Source organism: Caretta caretta, chromosome 1 (genome assembly GCF_965140235.1).
Source record: "Caretta caretta isolate rCarCar2 chromosome 1, rCarCar1.hap1, whole genome shotgun sequence".
Taxonomy (NCBI): Eukaryota; Metazoa; Chordata; order Testudines; family Cheloniidae; genus Caretta; species Caretta caretta.
The window spans coordinates 208,707,851-208,726,811 of record NC_134206.1 but is presented as its reverse complement, the minus strand read 5'-3'; the positions used below and the strand labels follow the sequence as shown (position 1 = coordinate 208,726,811).

Sequence of the window (18,961 nt, the reverse complement as noted above, 5' to 3'; positions counted from 1 at the left end):
CAAATAATCTACCAATGAGAACTTCTGACATGTGTCCAATCGCCCATCATACCAGTGACTCACTACAACCAACAGAATTGTAGCATGAAAATTAGGAAGGGTAGCAATTGATATGGTTACTGCCAACATCATGATGGCCCCAGTTAAAAGTAATCTGAGCTGTTGACCTGGCTCTGTCTGTAGAGTAGAACAACAGTTAAAGACAAGAACTATTAATAACTATCTTAATTACAACCTAATGTCCCTAACAAGTTTTAACAATATGAAAAGTTAAGTTACCATTCCATTTTTAAGATATTTCAGGATGAAAAAGGTCTGACTCCAAGCACTAAATTTCTTAAAGGACTTGTTTTTAAATTAGTTTTAACACAAACTATTACATGAGTTAAGTTTACTTGTAAATGGTCAAAAAAATGCCGTACTCAGTAAACGCTGAATGATTGGGTAAGAATATACTGTAGTTTTCATAACAAAGAGGTCAAATCTCTGATGGAAAAATAAAAATCAGCTTTAAATAAGGAGTCACAGCTATGTTTAAGGCTGATATTCCTTTTTGTTATGAGGAATAGGGCATATCTTGCCCAAGCATCTCCATCCTTATTTTAAAATTAAGAACTATTTACCAACATTAAAGAAAGTAATATTCAGAAAATTAAGCCATTTTATAAACTACCAACCAAGTGCATATGTCTTCACAACACAGCTTTAACTCTATCCCCAAATAAACAAGTATCAGAGGGGTAGCCGTGCATCTGAAGAAGTGTTTTTTTACCCACGAAAGCTTATGCCCAAATAAATCTGTTAGTCTTTCAGGTGCCACCGGACTCCCCAAACACACACTATTATTTCATCAATAATCTGAAAAATAAAAGTTACCGGCATCCTTTTACCCTAAATTGATGTAATACACTTTTTCTATTGAACTGATACATAAATCTAATAAATAAAACATTCTTAAAAGAATTTCATCAAAGAATTCTCATGCCAAGCAACACCGTCATCTTTAAAGCTAGTGAATGTTAAGAGGAGTTAAAAGTCAGTTCAGGTACTACATGTACCCATGTCTCCCTATCGATTTCCATGGTTCTATAAACATTTGCCTATTTTTAAAATTTATTTTTCTGTCCTATTACTGTGTGAAAGATTCACAAGCAAAAGGGAATCCAATTGATTACACAGGGGAAAAAGCAAAAGTGACTTTACGCCAAGTACTGTCAAATGCATTCTGTAAACATACTGCTAATCTCATGGTACATCTACACTGCAGCTGGGAGCATATCTGAGCACATACTCACCCAGACCCCCTGGGTATGTACTCAGGTGACTAGCCCAAGCCGCCAGCTGTGCTACATTGCTCTTTTTAGCATGCTAGCTCAAGCAGAGCTAGCACATCTGTCCAGCCATGATGGGATGCAGTACAGACATATCCTCTGTTATAGTAATCTCAGGTACCACATTTAACAGTAGATTAAAAACTATTCAGAGAATAATTATTTTTAAAGTGAGTGTCTCATTAGCTGGTATTTCCCACTTAGTGGTATTCTTTAAAAACCATTTAGATATCAAGATAACAATTGTATTTTAAAAAGTCTCTGGCTCACAGTTAAGGTTGTGGTGTTATAAGGCTTTTTAAAAAAAGCTTATTAAGAATGCGTTCATTCTGAGAAAGGAGCACCATCTAGAAAATCTAACTTTTCACTTCTTTGTGTTAAGTCCATAAGTTTTGACATGACGCGATACATGAGTAAAGCCTTGAATCCTCAATTCAGCAAACTCAGCAGTGCAGTGTACCTGGTAACCAGGAGGTTCTTCTCTCTCAAGAAGAGTGCCTGTGTGACAGCATCCTTGTGCCCCCTCAGCCGGTACAACCCACTCTCATTGATGACATCCCACACAATGACGTCTGTGTCCTGAAAGGAAAGGGACATCACCAAAGGGTGGACATCGTCAGAATCTTCTGCTATGAGACCCAATACACTACCTTAGACAGGCAGAGTCTGCTTTCCCCTAAATTTGAGTTTTAGTACGCACTGAAGGGCTCATAAAGCCAGGAGTTGTTCTCCCCGCACACATATATGCACCTCTACAAATGCTCCTTAGTATTGGCATGAAGCAGCCCCTGCTGTTTCAGACTAGCAAACCCCCTGTCTTCAACAGTTCTGCCCAAGTACTTCAGTCCCTGTCTGCAGCCCCCCTGCTATTCCAGTCCTGGGATCTCTATGAACTGTTCTGCTGATGTACCTCATGCCCAACCTGCAGCACCCCCACCATTCCAGCTCTATACTCCCCCATGCACAGGTCTGCTAATTCACCTTGTCCTGATCTACAGCACCCCTTCCTATTCCAGTCTTCGGCCCTTCAATAAAGATCTGTGATGCAATTCAGCTGTGAATCTGACCCAGATCCTCTCACTCCTCCAGCTATTCCAGTGCACCATCCACCCCTTCCCAGCCAGGCCTCTCAACTGTGGCCACGTCTACAAGTCATCTCCACAAAACAGCTAGTCCTCCCTGATTATGAAAGAACTGACCTCCAGACTTGGCTTCTCCTACCAACTCTCACCTTTGAGCCAGACACCAGTCTGCCTCCCAGATGATCATACTGCAGAGTCATAACTGCAGCCTTATGTCCATTGAAAGTGACATTCCCTTCACCACTTAGGAGGCTGAAGACACGGATTGATCCATCCTCATATCCAACAGCCAAATGCAACCCATCTGGGGATGGGCAGAGAGAAGTGACCTCCTGCTTGAGACCCTGAAGGATGAGAACCTGCAATTTTCAGAAGACAAGGTGTTTGTGACATGTCAGAGCTAGAAACACCCACAGGGGACAGAAGGAAGAGAATACTTTGTCTATCAGGACTTCCATCTGAGGACCCCTAGTACTTTAGAAACTCATTCCTCACAATCTGCTACTGAAATGAAGGAATACCATTATCGTAGTTTTAAAAATGTGGAAACTGAGGCATGGAGAGGGGACATGACTTCACCAGGCCAAATAGCAAATCAGGGTGCAATGAGGACTAGAACCCAGAAGTCTAACAGCTAGACAGTGACTCCTCTTGCTTGCTAGTAAAAAAGGCATTCCAAATTTCTTCACAGGACAATTCCTTTCCATTCCAGCTCCTCTTAAGCATACAACTGAATTATTTTTTTTTCCATAGGGTGTACATGAGTTCAGCATTCCAAAAGACACCTAAAGCACTGTGATAGTGTAGCTCTGGGTCTAATGTGTCATTTGAAGCAGTACTCTTCATGTCCCTTTGTGATGCTCTGCAATGTCAACAGTGGAGCTTCAAATCTCATACTCAACTCTAGAGTAACAAGGAAGAATGGCTCAGTGGGACTGACTCATACTCCTTTCTACCTGAATAAATTATTTAAGATCAAAGGAAAGAATCAGGATCAGTTACGTTTTGCGTAGGAAAGGTCCCCCCACAGGGTACGCTAACAGGGAGTTTTGAGAGGTGAAGGAGGAGCAAATACGGGACCCTTGGGGTAAGTGGCTGTCTGTAGTGTGTGTTTGTGGGTTATCTGCTGTGTGCTGAGCTTGTGTTTGTCTGTCTGTTTGAAGGACTGTGTGCCGTGGCCGTCAGTTGGAAGCTGTGAGCTTCTAAACAAGGTTTGAAATCTAGAAGCCTCTTCTCATTGGCTGAGCCTTAGTCGGGGGTGGGACTATCAGAAAGGCCAAGGCTTTACAAAGTAGTGAGCAACCAGGGACCACTAACAGGGAGTTTTGAGAGGGAGTTTGGAAGGGGAGTGGGAAGGGGTGAGGTACACTAGCCATTCTTTAAAACCTTTAAACTAAACTATAATCAAAACTTCTTGATTTAAACAAAAATCCTATCATTAACCTAGGTAGCTGTAGGAGAGAATGCAGGCAGAAGCCCAGCAGCAGAGTGGGGGCTATCCTGTTTATTGTGCTCAGTATAGCATATATGATTACCTGCCCTGTGGGCGGGTGGCATGTGTGTGCATTTGGTGCAAGGAGCTCCTGGCCTTCAGAGACCACATACGGGCTTTGGAGGCCAGGGTGGTGGAACTGGAGGAGCTAAGGGAGGCAGAGAGGTATGCTGATGTGGCTTTCCGGGACACTGTAGATTTGTCTCACCTCCGGTCAGACAGTCCCTGCGCTGTTAAGGAGGATGAAAGGCTCAGAGAAAGAGAGCAGTCAACCAGAACAGAGGGAAACCTTCCCATGGTTGGGGCCCTCCTTCCCGATGATGCTGGGGTATCCTCTTGCACTGAGGTTACCTCTCCAGGGGAGGGAACTCCAGTCATTAGGAAAAGACAGATGTTAGTAATGGGAGATTCGATCATTAGAAACATAGATAGCTGGGTTTGTGATGACCAGGAGAACCGTACGGTGACTTGCCTGCCTGGCGCAAAGGATGCGGATCTCTTGAGGCAGCTAGATAGACTTATGTGCAGTGCTGGGGAGGAGCCGGTGGTCGTGGTACATGTAGGTACCAATGACATAGGGAAGGGAAGGAGAGATGTCCTGGAGGCCAAATTTAGGCTGCTAGGAAAGATACTGAAATCCAGGACCTCCATGGTGGCATTCTCAGAAATGCTTCCAGTTCCACGCGCAGGGCCAGGCAGGCACAGCTTCAGAGTCTCAATGGGTGGATGAGATGATAGTGTAGAGAGAAGGGCTTTCGATTTATTAGGAACTGGGGAAACTTTTGGGATGGGGGAGCCTATACAAGAAGGATGGGCTCCACCTAAACCAAAGTGGATTCAGACAGCTGGCACTTAACAATAAAAAGGTTGCAGAGCAGTTTTTAAACTAAGAGACGGGTGAATGCCGATTGCTGCAGCAGAGCACGTGGATCAGACAGAGACTTCTCTGAAAGGCGAGTCTATTGATCAGGGTGGGCAAACAACAGCCCACAGGATTGCCCCCCATGGTGCTGCAGGCCCCACGCCGCTCTCAGAAGTGGCTGGCACCATGTCCCTGGGCCCCGGGGGTGAGGGGCAAGCAGAGGGCTCCATGCATGGCCCTTGCCTCCAGGCACCGCCCTCCGCAGCTCCCATTGGCCGGGAACAGGGAACTGTGGCCAATGGGAGCTTCGGGGGAGGTACCTGGAGATGTGGCAAGGGCAGCGCACAGAGCCCTGTGCCCCACCCCTCCCCCCATGGGCTGCACAGGGACATGGTTCCAGTCGCTTCCCAGAGGGGTGGGGCCAGGGCAGGCATGGAGGGAGCCTGCCCTGGCCCTTGTGCATGCCGCTGCCACCCCGGAGCCACTTTAGGTAAGCAGTGCTGGGCCGGAGCCCAAACTCTTCCTGCACCCACCCCCCAACTCCCTGCCCTGAGCCCCATCGCACCCTGCCTGCACCCCAACCCCCTGCCCTGAGCTTCCTCCCGCAGTCCACACCCCTCCTGCACCCCTCCCCTGAGCGCCCTCCTGCACTCTGCACCCCAACCCCCTTCCCTGAGCCTCCTCATACACCCGCACCCCGCCTCTGCCCCAATCCCTTGCCCTGAGCCTATTCCTGCACACTGCACCCACTCCCACACGCCCCCCCGCACCCCAGCCCCCTGGCCTGCATACCATTTCCCCACTCAGATGTGGCCCTCAGCCCAAAAAGTTTGCCCACCCCTGCTATTGATAAAGATTCTCTAGGTTTTAGTCAGGAAAGGATGGAAGAGGATAAAGTACGGGCCAGATCAGACGAGAAACATTCACATAAAAAATAAATCTGACACATCAGAAAAGGGCAGACAAATAAACAGTGACAAGTTTTTAAAGTACTTGTACACAAATGCTAGAAGTCTAAATAATAAGATGGGTGAACTAGAGTGCCTCGTGTTAAAGGAGGATATTGATATACTAGGCACCACAGAAACCTGGTGGAGTGAGGATAATCAATGGGACACAATCATTCTGGGGTACAAAATATATTGAAGGACAGAGGCACTGTATGTGAAAGAAAATGCAGAATCAAATCAAGTAAAAATCTTAAATGAATCCACATGTTCCATAGAATCTCTATGGATAGTAATTCCATGCTCTAATAAGAATATAATAGTATAATAGGGATCTATTATCAACCATCTGACCAGGACAGTGATAGTGATGATGAAATGCTAAGGGAGATTAGAGAGGCTATCAAAATAAAGAACTCAGTAATAGTGGGGGATTTCAATTATCCCCATATTGACTGGGCACATGTCACCTCAGGATGAAATGCAGACACAAAATTTCTCGATACTTTAAATGACTACTTCTTGGAGCAACTGGTACAGGAACCCACAAGGGGAGAGGCAATTCTCGATTTAGTCCTCAGTGGAGCGCTGGATCTGGTCCAAGAGGTAACTAACAGGACCGCTTGGAAATAGTGACCATAATATAATAAACGGTTAATGTTCCTGCGATGGGAAGAACACCTCAACAGCCCAACGCTATGGCTTTTAATTTCAGAAAGGGGAACTATGCAAAAATTAGGAGGTTAGTTAAACAGAAATTAAAAGGTACAGTGACTAGAGTGAAATCCCTGCAAACTACATGGACACTTTTCAAAGACAACATAATAGAGGCCCAACTTAAATGTATACCCCAAATTAAAAAACACAGTAAAAGAACTAAAAAAGAGCCACCGTGGCTTAACAACCATGTAAAAGAAGCAGTGAGAGATAAAAAGGCATCTTTTAAAAAGTGGGAGTCAAATCCTAGTGAGGTAAATAGAAAGGAGCATAAACTCTGCCAAATTAAGTGTAAAAATGTAATAAGAAAAGTCAAAAAGGAGTTTGAAGAACAGCTAGCCAAAAACTCAAAAGGTAATAACAAAATGTTTTTAAGTACATCAGAAGCAGGAAGCCTACTATACAACCAGTGGGGCCCCTGGACAATCGAGATACAAAAGGAGCACTTAAAGATGATAAAGTCATTGCAGAGAAACTAAATGAATTTTTTGCTTCAGTCTTCAAGGCTGAGGATGTTAGGGAGATTCCCAAACCTGAGCTGTCCTTTGTAGGTGAAAAATCTGAGGAATTGTCATAGACTGAAGTGTCACTAGAGGAAGTTCTGGAATTAATTGAGAAATTTAACAGTAACAAGTCACCGGGAACAGATCATATTTACCCAAGAGTTCTGAAAGAACTCAAATGTGAAATTGCGGAACTATGGTTTGTAACCTGTCCTTTAAATCAGCTTCTGTACCCAATGACTGGAAGATAGCTAATGTAGCACCAATATTTTAAAAGGGCTCTAGAGGAGATTCTGGCAATTACAGACCAGTAAGTCTAACGTCAGTACTGGGCAAGTTAGTTGAAACAATAGTAAAGAATACAACCGTCAGACACATAGAAGAACATAAATTGTTGGGCAAAAGTCAGCATGGTTTCTGTAAAGGAAAATCATGTTTTACTAATCTATTAGAGTTCTCTGAAGGGGTCAACAAACATGTGGACAAGGGAGATCCAGTGGACATAGTGTACTTAGATTTCCAGAAAGCCTTTGTCAAAGGCTCTTACATAAATTAAGTTGCCATGGGATAAGAGGGAAGATCCTTTCATGGACTGAGAACTGGTTAAAAGACAGGGAACAAAGGGTAGGAATAAATGGTAAATTTTCAGAAGGGAGAGGGATAACTAGCGGTGTTCCCCAAGGGTCAGTCCTAGGACCAATCCTATTCAACTTATTCATAAATGATCTGGAGAAAGGGGTAAGCAGTGAGGCGGCAAAGGTTGCAGATGATACTAAAGTGGCATATTAGAAGCCACTATTTCTATGTTTATTTCATCTCTCTGCCTGGGGAGCTCCCAGCAAAGATAACTCACGCAGCTACAGTTTTCTAGTCTCACTTGCCATACAACACAGCAGCGTCATCCCATTCTGGTTCACAATGGGGGAAACCAGCTCATCACCTTCTCGCCTTTCCGGGTGTCCCAGATGAAGACATGCTCACATGCTGGCACTGCCACATAGCGGCCCTTTTCACCCCGCAGGGCCACATAGACGATGTTGCCTTTCTGGCTAGCAATCACTCCAAACAATGCACTAGCTGTGTAGCGCAGATATTGCTTTGTGAGACCCATGGTGCAATTTCCAGACCCAGGTGGGAGCTGACCTGGATATAAACAGAAAACAAGAAACACTGAGAAGAATTTCATGTATAAAGAGAAATTAGGGCTGGAAAAGACCTGCTGTATGACATTAGAGGAAAAGTGGACCCACAGAACTTTTTCTAGTGTTATTTAAACTGGAGAGGACAAACATTAAAAACAAAGGGGTTCTCAACACTTCCCTTGGGAGACTACCCCACAGTGTGCCAGACTGCGCTAAGTTTTTCCATTATTCAGACTACATTTTTCTTTGCACAATTACTCCCATTACTCTTAATTATTCCCACTTTGGGAACTATAATTGCCACCCTACAAGTATTTACAGGGAATTACCATGCTCCTTCTTTGTCATCGCACCATTGTTATACATATTCTGTTTTTAAATCTTTTCATAAACACCGAACCTAGAACCAAATGCAATATTCTAGATGAGGCCTCCCCCCTGCTCTCCCCTCCCTGATGCCTCTACACACGCAGCTCAACGCTACCTTCGCTTTCCACCCGCCTTATCGCACTGCACAGTCACACCGACTTTGTGTTCCCTTCCCCCCCCGCCCCCACCATCGCTACTGCCCTGATTTCTCCTTCCCAGTAAGCACTGCTGGGCTTGGGGTTATTTTTTCCTCCCAGAGGATCCAACAGCAGCCGCTCTGACCCGCCACGCTGCCAAAGCCGCGCCCCGCGGCTGAGGGGTCGCTCCTGGGCGCCGCCTATGCCGGGTCGCGAGCGGCAGGGCCCGGTTGCCGGGGCGGCAATGAGCAGGGGCGCGGGAACGACGTGCACAGTGCGGGGGGAGCTGGGCGCCATTGAACCAAACCGTAAACCTAGCACAGGGACCGGAACCACTTCAAGCCCGGGGTGCGGCAGCGCCCCTAGCTCCGGCTCCTCTGGGATCGAGGCCCGGCAGCGCCGGCCAGGCAGGGGCCACCGACCGCGCTGGGGAAGGGGCGAGCGGGCGGGGGAGGCGCTGCCACGCCGCGTTCGCCGTAAGACCCAAAGCCCGCCCCCGCCACGCGCCGGGCCCGCGCTCACCGCCCCCACGTGGCTCTGCGGGTCACTCGCGCGCAGACACCGTCTCTCGCTCCGCACGGGAGGACAATGGCCGGGCCGTTCAGCGTCCCGGCGGAAGTGACGCAGGATCTCACCTCACCCCGGCTGTTCGGTGCGGGATTGGTCGGCTTTGATCCGGAAGCGGAAGGGGGGGAGCCAGCCTCAGTGCCCATTTCCGGGGTGATGTTGCTGAGTCGACTGCTACCCCTGGGACCCTCTCGCCGGATGGGGGCAGCGGGGCCGGCCCGTGAGTGAGGGGTGATCCGCGGCGAGAGGGGCACGAGCGAGCGGTTGGACACGGGATGGCGCTGGGGCCCGTTGCTAAGGGGGAGCTCCCTGAGCGGACGTTGCTAGGCAGGGTGGGGTCGCTGTTCTGTGCTGAGGGGCCCGGGCGGGGCCGGTCGCTCTGTGACACCCCCCCAACCCCGCTGCAGCCGCGCGGCCTGGAACCGCTCCTCCGCGTCCGTTGGGTTGCGGGGCCCGTGTCCCTGCCGGCGCGGCGGGGGAGGGGGAGTCTCTGTGTCTCTTGCTTTAGGGCGCTGAGAAAAGCTCCGAGCGTTTGTCCAGGAGCGTCCTTCGGTTCCTGCCATCTGCGCTCGGCGAGGCCCCTGGGGGAGGGATCCCTGCCCGGGGCCGGCCCTTCTCTGGGGCACAGCCCCTGTTCTCGCCGGGGCTGCTGTTGTCCGCTCTCCGTCGCGCGAGGCATCTCGGGAAAGGTCAAGACGCGTATTGGGGGGGGGGGTGAACCCCCCCGAGGCAAATAGGTGTGAAGCTGCACGCAGACCGAAACAAAGGGATGGGCTCTCGGTCCGGAAGACCTTATCGGTCACTGACTTCACTTGCTTCTCGTGAAAGACTCTCCTAAGAGAAAAGGAGTACTTGTGGCACCTTAGAGACTAACCAATTTATTTGATTTATTCATTTATATCTGATGAAGTGAGCTGTAGCTCACGAAAGCTCATGCTCAAATAAATTGGTTAGTCTCTAAGGTGCCACAAGTACTCCTTTTCTTTTTGCGAATACAGACTAACACGGCTGTTCCTCTGAAACCTCTCCTAAGAGAGAAATGACCAGGGCTAATGTTTCCCATTATTCCGTCTAACTTTTCTGCTTTTGTTTTCCTCAAAGTTTTCCTATTTGCACCTTACCTTACGTATCACCTAACGCAATTTCTCTTCCTCCTTGCTTTGTATCGGTCTCACTGTTAGACTTATCATGCCCGCCACCCCAGTATTTATTGTTTTGCCAAACTATATATTTTCAACTCTTAATCTTTCCTTTCAAATATGTCCCTCTTCCCAGTAAGTGTTTCTGTTGCCTTTTTTCTGCTTCCCTTCTGGTTTTTATTAATCTTTCTGCTCGCGTGGAATGTACCACCTGCTTCAGTGACGCAACAAGTATGTATACTTGTGCAAAAAGAACAAACTTTGGATCTCAGTCAGAAACGGATACAAGTTTCTAAGGGCTTCAGTGCATTTGAGGTTTCATCCCAAGCGTCTGTCTTAATTCAATGGTAGACTGCCACGTAGTATAGTACTATTTATTTTCTCATGGGGTTCTGAACAGTTTTTCTCACTGGTTCATGTTTGTCTCTCAGTTCAACATGCCAGTAGCTGCTGTGGTGCTAGTTGCTCTGGTGTATTGGTTTGGGTTTGCTTTGGGATTTTTATTTTAGTGTACATGCTGCTGTTTGTCTGTTAGAGAAGATAAGATCAAAGAAGTGCACCTTGCACTTGGAGCGGAAGAAAGTGATGTTTTGGGATGAGCCTTAGTTCCTGTGTTAGTTCATTCCACAGTCTGGGTCTAGACCCCAAGAAACTGTCTTCTACACAACCAGCTTTACCCTTATTGAGAAGCATTCCATTGTGTCTGAGGAGCAGAGTTATGAAACATGGCCTTCATCCCATAGTTTTAGGTACCCTGGGTCCAGGCCTTTAAATACTTACTCTTGAGGGCATTCTGCACCAAAAATAAAAAATTCTGCTTACGATATTTTAAAATTCTGCAAATTTTATTTGTCAGGTAAACGTGGATGCTCCAGCATGGCATTGGGGAGCACAGGCCACCGGCTGCACAGAGATGGGAGATCACGATGTAGTTTCCCTCCCCCTTGGGACACAGACTCGGTGGTGAAGCTGCACCCAGTCCTGCCCCAGAAACACCCCAGGGCCCTGCCTGTCTGTGCCAGGTGCACCAGGTGTGGGTAGGCAGGGTCAGCAAGGCAGGATCCAAGTGCAGAGGGGCTTGGTGTGGGGGGATCCAGGTGTGGGTTGAGAGGGTTCTGTTTGAGGCAATATGGGTAGGGATCTGGGTGTGGGAGGGATCTTGATGCACGGGGCTTGTTGGGGGTTCTGGGTGTAAGGGTAGTGGCACTTTGCAGGGAGGTCCAGGTGAAGATGGGGGGGGGGGATCTGGGTGTGTGGGGGCTAGAGCTTGGCGGGGGGGGTCTGGGTGTGGGAAGCTCAGTTAGGGGGTCCAAATGCTGGGGGAGTGGGGCTCAGTGGGATGGGGATCCAGGTGCAGCTGGTTGGGGCTCAGTGCAGGGAGATCCAGGTGCGGGTGGCTCGTTGGAGTGGTCCAGGTGCAGTGGGAGGGGGGCTCGTTGGGGGGATGAGGCTCAGCAGGTGGATTTGGTATGAGGGGGTCTGGATGCACAGGGGTTGGGCAGATAAGAGAGCAGCTCTACAGTGATCCTTCGCTCTACAGCTGAGGAGCGATGGGTGCAGGAAGCAGGGTGATGAGGAGTTTGCAGAGCTTCCTGCACCTGGGGGAGAGAGAAATGTTGGGATGGGTCTGACATGGCCCCGGATGCTGTGCAGGGGAAGAGGAAGTCCTGTCCTCCCCAGCTCAGCCGGGACTAGCAACTGAGCCCAGTGCAGGGTAGGAGCCACCAGCCAGGTCTTCTCCAGTCTGTCCCTGTCACACAGTGATTTACCTCTCTGCCGGCTGCCCTGGGCACCTGAAACATGCTTGGGGAGGGTCACATGACCACTCTTGTGGCTTCCCTTTGCTTTCCTGTTAGAAAGTCATTTTTCTGAAGGGAAGCAAAGAAATCTGTGAGGGGCATAAATTCTGTGCATACGCAGTGGTGCAGAATTCCTCCAGGAGTAATTTACTTGAAGGTAAGGAACAAGACCTTGACCTTCATATTCTGCTTGTGTTTGCTGTAGTGCAGGTTATTGAAGAGATGTGCTGTAGTTTTCTGTACTATTTGGAGTTTCCTGAGGGCTTTGTGTCCAGGTATATTGCATTGCTGTAGTCCAGACAGGAGTTGAAAAAGATGTGCATAATGGAGGCCAGGTGATCATTTGCTAGGATGAGGCAGATTTGCCTATTCCATCAGATCATAGAAAGCATCATTTGAAAATGCTGCTGTATAAGAAATTAGTGTTAGTGATGAATCTAGGAGCACTGCTAAACTGCATGCAAGTCGCTTTATCAATGTTTGTGACTTTACAGAATGTCCAGGCTGATTCAGAGCAGGCCTGGGAAAATGCATCTTTTTGACTACATGAGAAATAAGAGATTTTCAAAGTTGTTACCAGTTAAATTAACCCAAAGTTAAAAATTAACTGAACAGTAGCTTAAGTGCTAAACTTCCCAAGCCTTTGGAGGGGGCATGGGAGAAATAGATCTTAATTTGTATTAGTGACTGACAGTCCACTAGGCGCTATTGATTTTTGCAAAATAGAGAGTAAGCAAATTTGACTGTTTTGTTTTTAAAGTGTTTAAATGTTACTAAAGCAGTAAGGGCCTGATCCTAAGAGAAGCTAAGCACCCTTAACTCTAAATGACTTCAAGAGCACTTCATTTGCAGTGGAGGATGGAGGATTGGATGTAAAAGGTAGTCAGAAAAGAAAAATCTATCCTGATATGTATATATGTGTGTAATTTAAGTTTTTGACTTAAAATGCTGAATCACTTTTCTTCAAATTTGATTTTTCTTTCTTAGGCTGAACCACAAATCTGCAAAATGTGGAGTTTATAGATTCAGCATTTTTTAAGGTTCAAGTTTACAAACCAATTGGAACAATTTTTTTTATAGTGTGGAAAATTAGGGTTTTTTTTCACCATTGGATAATTCAAAAACAGATTAATTATCTTAGCTCAGACTTTCCAAAACAATTCACCTTTGTACTGAGACCAAGCACAAACATTTTGAGATAAAAAAATGAAATCATACAGAGGATAGGTTGTGAACAAAATAGCCTGTGAATCTTAACTACATTGCTACCCGCAAATGCTTTAGTTGTTCTTCAGCTTTCCTTTATGAAAACTCTAACTCTTCTAGAATTGTTCTCAGTGAAAATCCAGGTCTGTGACCCTATTTTTTTCTCCTCTGAAGCACCAGAAAGACTCCAGTGAGAACTGGAGTGCTGAAGAGGTAGTGGAAAGAGGAGTTGCTGTTTCCATTCCATGGATCCCTTGGGTGCTCCTTCCCAATTTGTGGATATTGATTCTCTGCCAGCCTGGAATGACTACAGTGAGGCAGACCAACTGGACTCCCTCAAAACTCAAGTTGAAAAACCCCAACTTGATATTAGATCACCTTTCCCATACAGGAAAGACATCAATGCAAAAATAATATTGTGGTAAGTTCAAAATAGCTCTGACTTCTTAGATGCCACAGTACGAATGCAGTGATGACAGAGTGCCTAGCAAAATGGTCAAAAAAAGCTCTTCACGTGGTGTGGATTTTTTCTCCTTTTTTCTCTTGAGGTACCGCCATAGGTCAAGTCTGGGAGGAGAAAGGATAGGTAAAGTCTTAGATGAAGGCTGGTGGAGGGACCCGATGAGGTTCATCTCTGTACTACTTGCGTGGGCATGTCCCTACAATATATATAATCACCTTTCTATTTAATGCAATTTTAAAACAAACAACTTATTGTTTTTTCTGGCACTTGTTTTATGTTCTGTGCTTCCTGGTTTTGCCTCACTTTGTATTCTCTACATTCATATAATAGAATAATGGGGTATCTTTTCCTGTACTGTCCTTGGTGTCTGTTAGGTTTTTTTTCCTTCTCTATCTCTCTGCCTCCATACACTTTCTTTATGTTGTATTCTGTCTCCATATTCTTCTTCCAAAATGTGTCTATCTCAACAGTGTTTCTCTGTGCTAACTTACCCCATCTATGTCGTCTCCTCTGCCTCGCCCACCCACTCTCGCTTATCAACACCTAATTTCCAGAGGACTACCCCTATCAGTAGAAGACAAGTATGAAAAGTGGGGGAAGCCCTCAGGGCCAGCAGTAAAGTGAAGAGCTATCCCCCTTTACCAACTGCTAAGAAGTGTGGTTGGGATTTCTCAGCTTTGCTCAAGTCTCTCTTTCATGTGAACCTCCAGATCGCAGGTGTCTGGTAAATTGGAAGATCAGCCCTTTCACCAACCTCTTCTGGTTGCTGCACAGAAGAAGGATAAAGCCAGAGAGAGTGATCCCTGCCTGTTCACCCCAGATCCTCCTAGCTGTTGCAAGCATGGGTGGGTTGGGGCACTGCTGCTCTATCCTTCCCCCTCTGAGCCTCAGTTTCTTCCTTCAATTCCTGTCTCTGACCCTACTTAGAGCTTTCCCTTGAAGTATCAGAGTGCATGTGACCAGATTCTTGTCATTTTCCCAGTTGCCCACAGGTTTTTTTTAACAGTAGCAATGAAAACTCATCAGATTCTAGTCATCTTTCACTTTGCTGTAGCTTTTCAGTGTTCTGAGCAGCAGCAGATAGATGCACTTAAGTTGACTGTGTGAAGACTAAGAGACAGCATTGTATTAGTAATAGCCTGTTTGTGATTAGAAGGCTTTCTTTAAAATCAGAGCTCTACAGGTTCAACAGAGGCTCCTCTGCTCTGAGGAGCCAAGGCTGGCCAACTGGATCAGATGCAGCATTTGACAGGCTCCAGAAATAGGGGTAATGTTAGGGGGCTTATTCCTTCACCCACTTACTTCCCTGGTCCTTCTCGCATGAACAGAGAGCAACAATACCCGAAGTCCAAAGGTGCAAACAATTCGATGTTTATTGGGGTGAACTTCCAGCAAGCATGATTCCAGTTTCCTTCCTTAGTATCCTCCATCCCAGCTCTGACACCACAGAGCCTTACGCCTGTGTCCCTGTTCCCATTCCTACCCTTAGCCAAACATGATTCCAACTTCCTTACTCCCATTCCCTGTTCCCATTTCCCCCTTTAGCAAAACATGATTCCAATTTTCTTACCCCCATTCCCTGTTCCCATCTCCCCCTTTAGCCAAACATGATTCCAATTTTCTTACCCCCATTCCCTGTTCCCATCTCACACACCCACATGCCCACCCACACCCACCCCCCCATTCCCTGTTCCCATCTCACACACCCACATGCCCACCCCCACCCACCCCCAGTCACTTCCTCATTGACTACAGATTATATAGTAAAACTTGAGTTCTGCTTAGCTATACCTTAACCAATCATTTTCCTGAAATTTAACTAACCAATCCTAACATATTGTAACATGATTATGTAACCAATTATATCCCACCACCTCAATTAGTTTACACCCAGCAAAATTAATTATACAGCAGACAGGAACAATCACAGAACCAGACAGAGATTATACAGACAAACAACAGCAAAGTGGGAACTATAATGACAAAACAATACAGAAGTGAGGATTTCACATCCCAGCTATTGATAAGTGAGTTCTTGCCAGACAGGATGCTATCAAACTAAGTTTCCTTTTACATTTTCTAGGCACTTCCCTTTCTCTGGAGGTGATAGGAATACAATCCTGTCCTGATAGTGCCTAACAGCCCAATAGCACCTTATTTCAATGTGACTAGTTTGGAATGTGAGGATGTGACCGTTCGCTTCCCAGCTTATGGCTGCCTCTGCTGCTTAGCCAAAGGCCTGAGCCTAAGCACAGGGCCACAAACTGTCACAGTAAGAGAAGGCCCTTACACTGGCAGACAGTGGTTTTGATTCTTTCTTTTATACCTCTATCACTAGCCAAGTGATAAGAATACACCTAAATTCTTAGAGTATAGGCCTTTACAGGCAGGCCTGAATATCTATATCCTAACAGGTAATATCATACTGGCATTAGGGAGACTAGAGACAGACCCACCAGGCCTCCCAGATCTCACAAATATTCCCCCTCACCCACCTCAAACATAATTGTTCCCTCCATATTCCCATTTGCTGTAGGGAAAGTCGGGGATGATTCCTTGCTCCCTTATCATACCACAATAAGACCTTCATTGCTATATTAAAAATCCAGGAAATTCCATAAACAAAATATTAAGTAAAATTAGGTGCATGTAATATCTCCTCTATGTATTCTCAAAAGCAAGAAAATGTCAAATTTGGGACCCTCTAAACTTTATCTTAATGCCTACACTGCACATTTCCAGTGACAGACTCCACATCATTGCAAGGAACTTACTTCTACCTCCACGTGATGATCAAACATGCTACATACAATACATTAATCTCCCTCACCGTTTAATATTGAACTTCTTTACAGTTCACTGCTTAAGTGAACAGTGTGTTGTTTATTGGGGAAGCATGAATTTGCAATTAAGGTTGTACTGTGAGGGAGAATTTTGGGTTGCCTGTAGTCTGTCTCCATACTAGTTGAAGGTAGAGTGAAGTTCACTGTGAAGATTCTGAGTCTGGATATGTGGTGCGTGGGCATTAGGGTACGGTTAAGAAATTCCCTTGAAACTTGACTTTTCATTGTTTAAGATTTCATTGTGAGAATGCAGTGTTTTACCAACCTTAATTTCTTCTAAACTAAGCTTCTGTTTATGGAACATATCTCATGAGCAGGGTGAGATAGAGGAGTACAGTGTATCATGAAGCAAGGCAAGAATAACCCTTTAGCAGTTAAGAAGCACTTCTTCTATGGTGCCAAATTCGTGTATCTAACCTGCACTCAATGGCTTTGTTTCCTCAGGAAAGGAAATGTAGCATTATTGAACTGCACAGCCATAGTAAACACCAGCAATGAATCTCTCACAGATAAGAATGTGGTATCTGAGAGCATCTTCGTGCATGCCGGCCCCAACCTGAGGGATGAACTCCAGAAACTCAAAGGTAAGGAGAATCCTGCTCTACAGCAATGCAGCTGCCACCATGTAGCATATAGCAGAAATATGTGGGTTTGAAGGCAAGGAAGGTGCAGAAAAGACACTTGCCTTTATTTCCTTGACCTGGTTTTAATGTGAAATATGGTCTGGCCAAAACTTTCCCCCTATGGTAGACAATTCCTCCATTTGTAATTCAGAATACAGACCCCTAGAAGCTTCTAGCAAGCCGTTCAAGTTGCTGAGCTCTTACTTTCAGACTATGACACAGTCGTCCCCTTAGTTAACTGAAGCAGATTGAAGTTGGAAGTTATCTAAAAGAGCAGTTATAAAAGTTCTTGCTGTAGAGACTGAACTTGTATGAATACTAATTTTGCTGTACTGCCCCTTTTTAAGGAGATGCTCGGAGAGTCTTGCAGTTCACCCCAACAGAAATCCAAACTCAACAAGAATTCATGTTGAGTAAGTTCTGTACAAGCTGCTAGCCTGCAGCCATGCAACCTAATCTTTTAGGAACCAATGTCTAGTAATGGATAAAGTGTTGCTGCCCTGCATGATAAAATAGAGCCTCAGAGTGACCTCTTAGTCAGTTCTTTCATTTTTCCCTGTACTAATTCAAAAATAGTTCCATAAGCCAGTTTAATAATATTGTAAGAAGAGCCCTATTGGAAGGCTGGCAATTTTGCTTTTCTAGAAAGAAATATTCTTTGAATTATGGACTTTTCTTTATCTGGATACTTCTGTATCACCTATCTAGTATTTGAGCACCTTGCACAATCTAACCAAGTTAGACTGGAAGATGTAAGTCCTTCAACCCCCAGAACGAGGTTTTCCCTGTTCTTGCAAGTTCATGTCAGTCTTTAGATCAGGAGCCAGATCAAGCTCAGGGCTATTTACCTAAAAGTCCTTTCTTTTTCTGGTGGTCCCAGTTTGAACCAGGGTATATGAACCTCAGAAAGTGGTACCTTTCCGGAGGTGTTATAACCTGAGTGATTTGCCTTCATCATCCCCTACTGGTTTCCTTCCTGGAGGAGCTGTGGTAACGCTTTCCCCCATAGAGTGAATGCAGTCCCTGGCCCACAATGATATATAAACCATTCATTCACTTAAATACAGTATGATCTCCCAAAGATATTGCAGGATGTTTCACTATCTGTCACATCCTCTTCCCACCCATTTGTATCCACTTTCTCTAAGCCCTGAGAGAAAGAATGAGAAAGAATCATGCTTAAACCATGTGATACACTGCTTCTGCTCAAGCCTGGAGGCACCAAGTGCTTTCTTTATGGCTCAGCTGACTCCTATGTCCCTGGGAACAGTCTGTTCAGCTTCCTCTAACCCAGAAATACTTCAGGGAGGGGCTCAGATTTCTAGAGGAATTGCTGTCAGTTTATCATCTTAGTCTACTGCATCTTAGACGGCAGTACAGTAACAGTCTTCCAAATGCTGTAAGGCTCTATTAGAAGGCTCTGTTTCTCTCCATAACATTCTTTAGATGGAAAAATTTGAGTCTTCCATCTAAAGTTTGGGAGAGGATCGTCTAATGTCTAGACCAATGACTGGGTAAAAAGTCAGACCAATGACTGAGATCTTGGCTCTGTTACTGATTTTGCCACCTGGTTACTGTTACCTTGGGCAACTCACTTCGCCACTGTGCCTTGCTCCTGATTTGTAAAGTAGGGGTAATACTTGTGACAGATATGACAAACACAGGCATGTCTTGAGACTACCATGTTTAACGTTCGTATTCTTATCTGTTTATTTGAGCCAGCCCTTGAAATCATGAAA

At 45.8% G+C, this 18,961-nt stretch overlaps 2 protein-coding genes across 6 annotated transcripts in view; one reads left to right on the top strand and one right to left on the bottom strand.

The window, feature by feature from the left end:
* The window catches only part of WDR3 (WD repeat domain 3), a 42,219-nt gene extending 32,978 nt beyond the window's left edge, over window positions 1-9,241 (bottom strand). For 2 of the 3 annotated variants that reach the window (XM_048819622.2, XM_048819632.2), the window contains exons 1-4: window positions 9,105-9,199; window positions 7,875-8,077; window positions 2,563-2,772; window positions 1,792-1,910 (exon numbers count right to left, since the gene is read on the bottom strand). In XM_048819622.2, the coding sequence (XP_048675579.1) occupies window positions 1,792-1,910; window positions 2,563-2,772; window positions 7,875-8,045 (500 nt within the window). In that variant the 5' untranslated portion in view covers window positions 8,046-8,077; window positions 9,105-9,199. The other variant, XM_075119262.1, reaches the window with a different exon arrangement.
* A 30-nt stretch (window positions 9,242-9,271) lies between these two features.
* GDAP2 (ganglioside induced differentiation associated protein 2) overlaps window positions 9,272-18,961 on the top strand; it is a 46,211-nt gene continuing 36,521 nt past the window's right edge. The window contains exons 1-3 of one of the 3 annotated variants that reach the window (XM_048819669.2): window positions 9,272-9,369; window positions 13,468-13,714; window positions 17,044-17,183. In XM_048819669.2, the coding sequence (XP_048675626.1) occupies window positions 13,539-13,714; window positions 17,044-17,183 (316 nt within the window). In that variant the 5' untranslated portion in view covers window positions 9,272-9,369; window positions 13,468-13,538. The remainder of the gene's footprint in view (window positions 9,370-13,467; window positions 13,715-17,043; window positions 17,184-18,961) is intronic. The other 2 variants (XM_048819643.2, XM_048819652.2) reach the window with 2 other exon arrangements.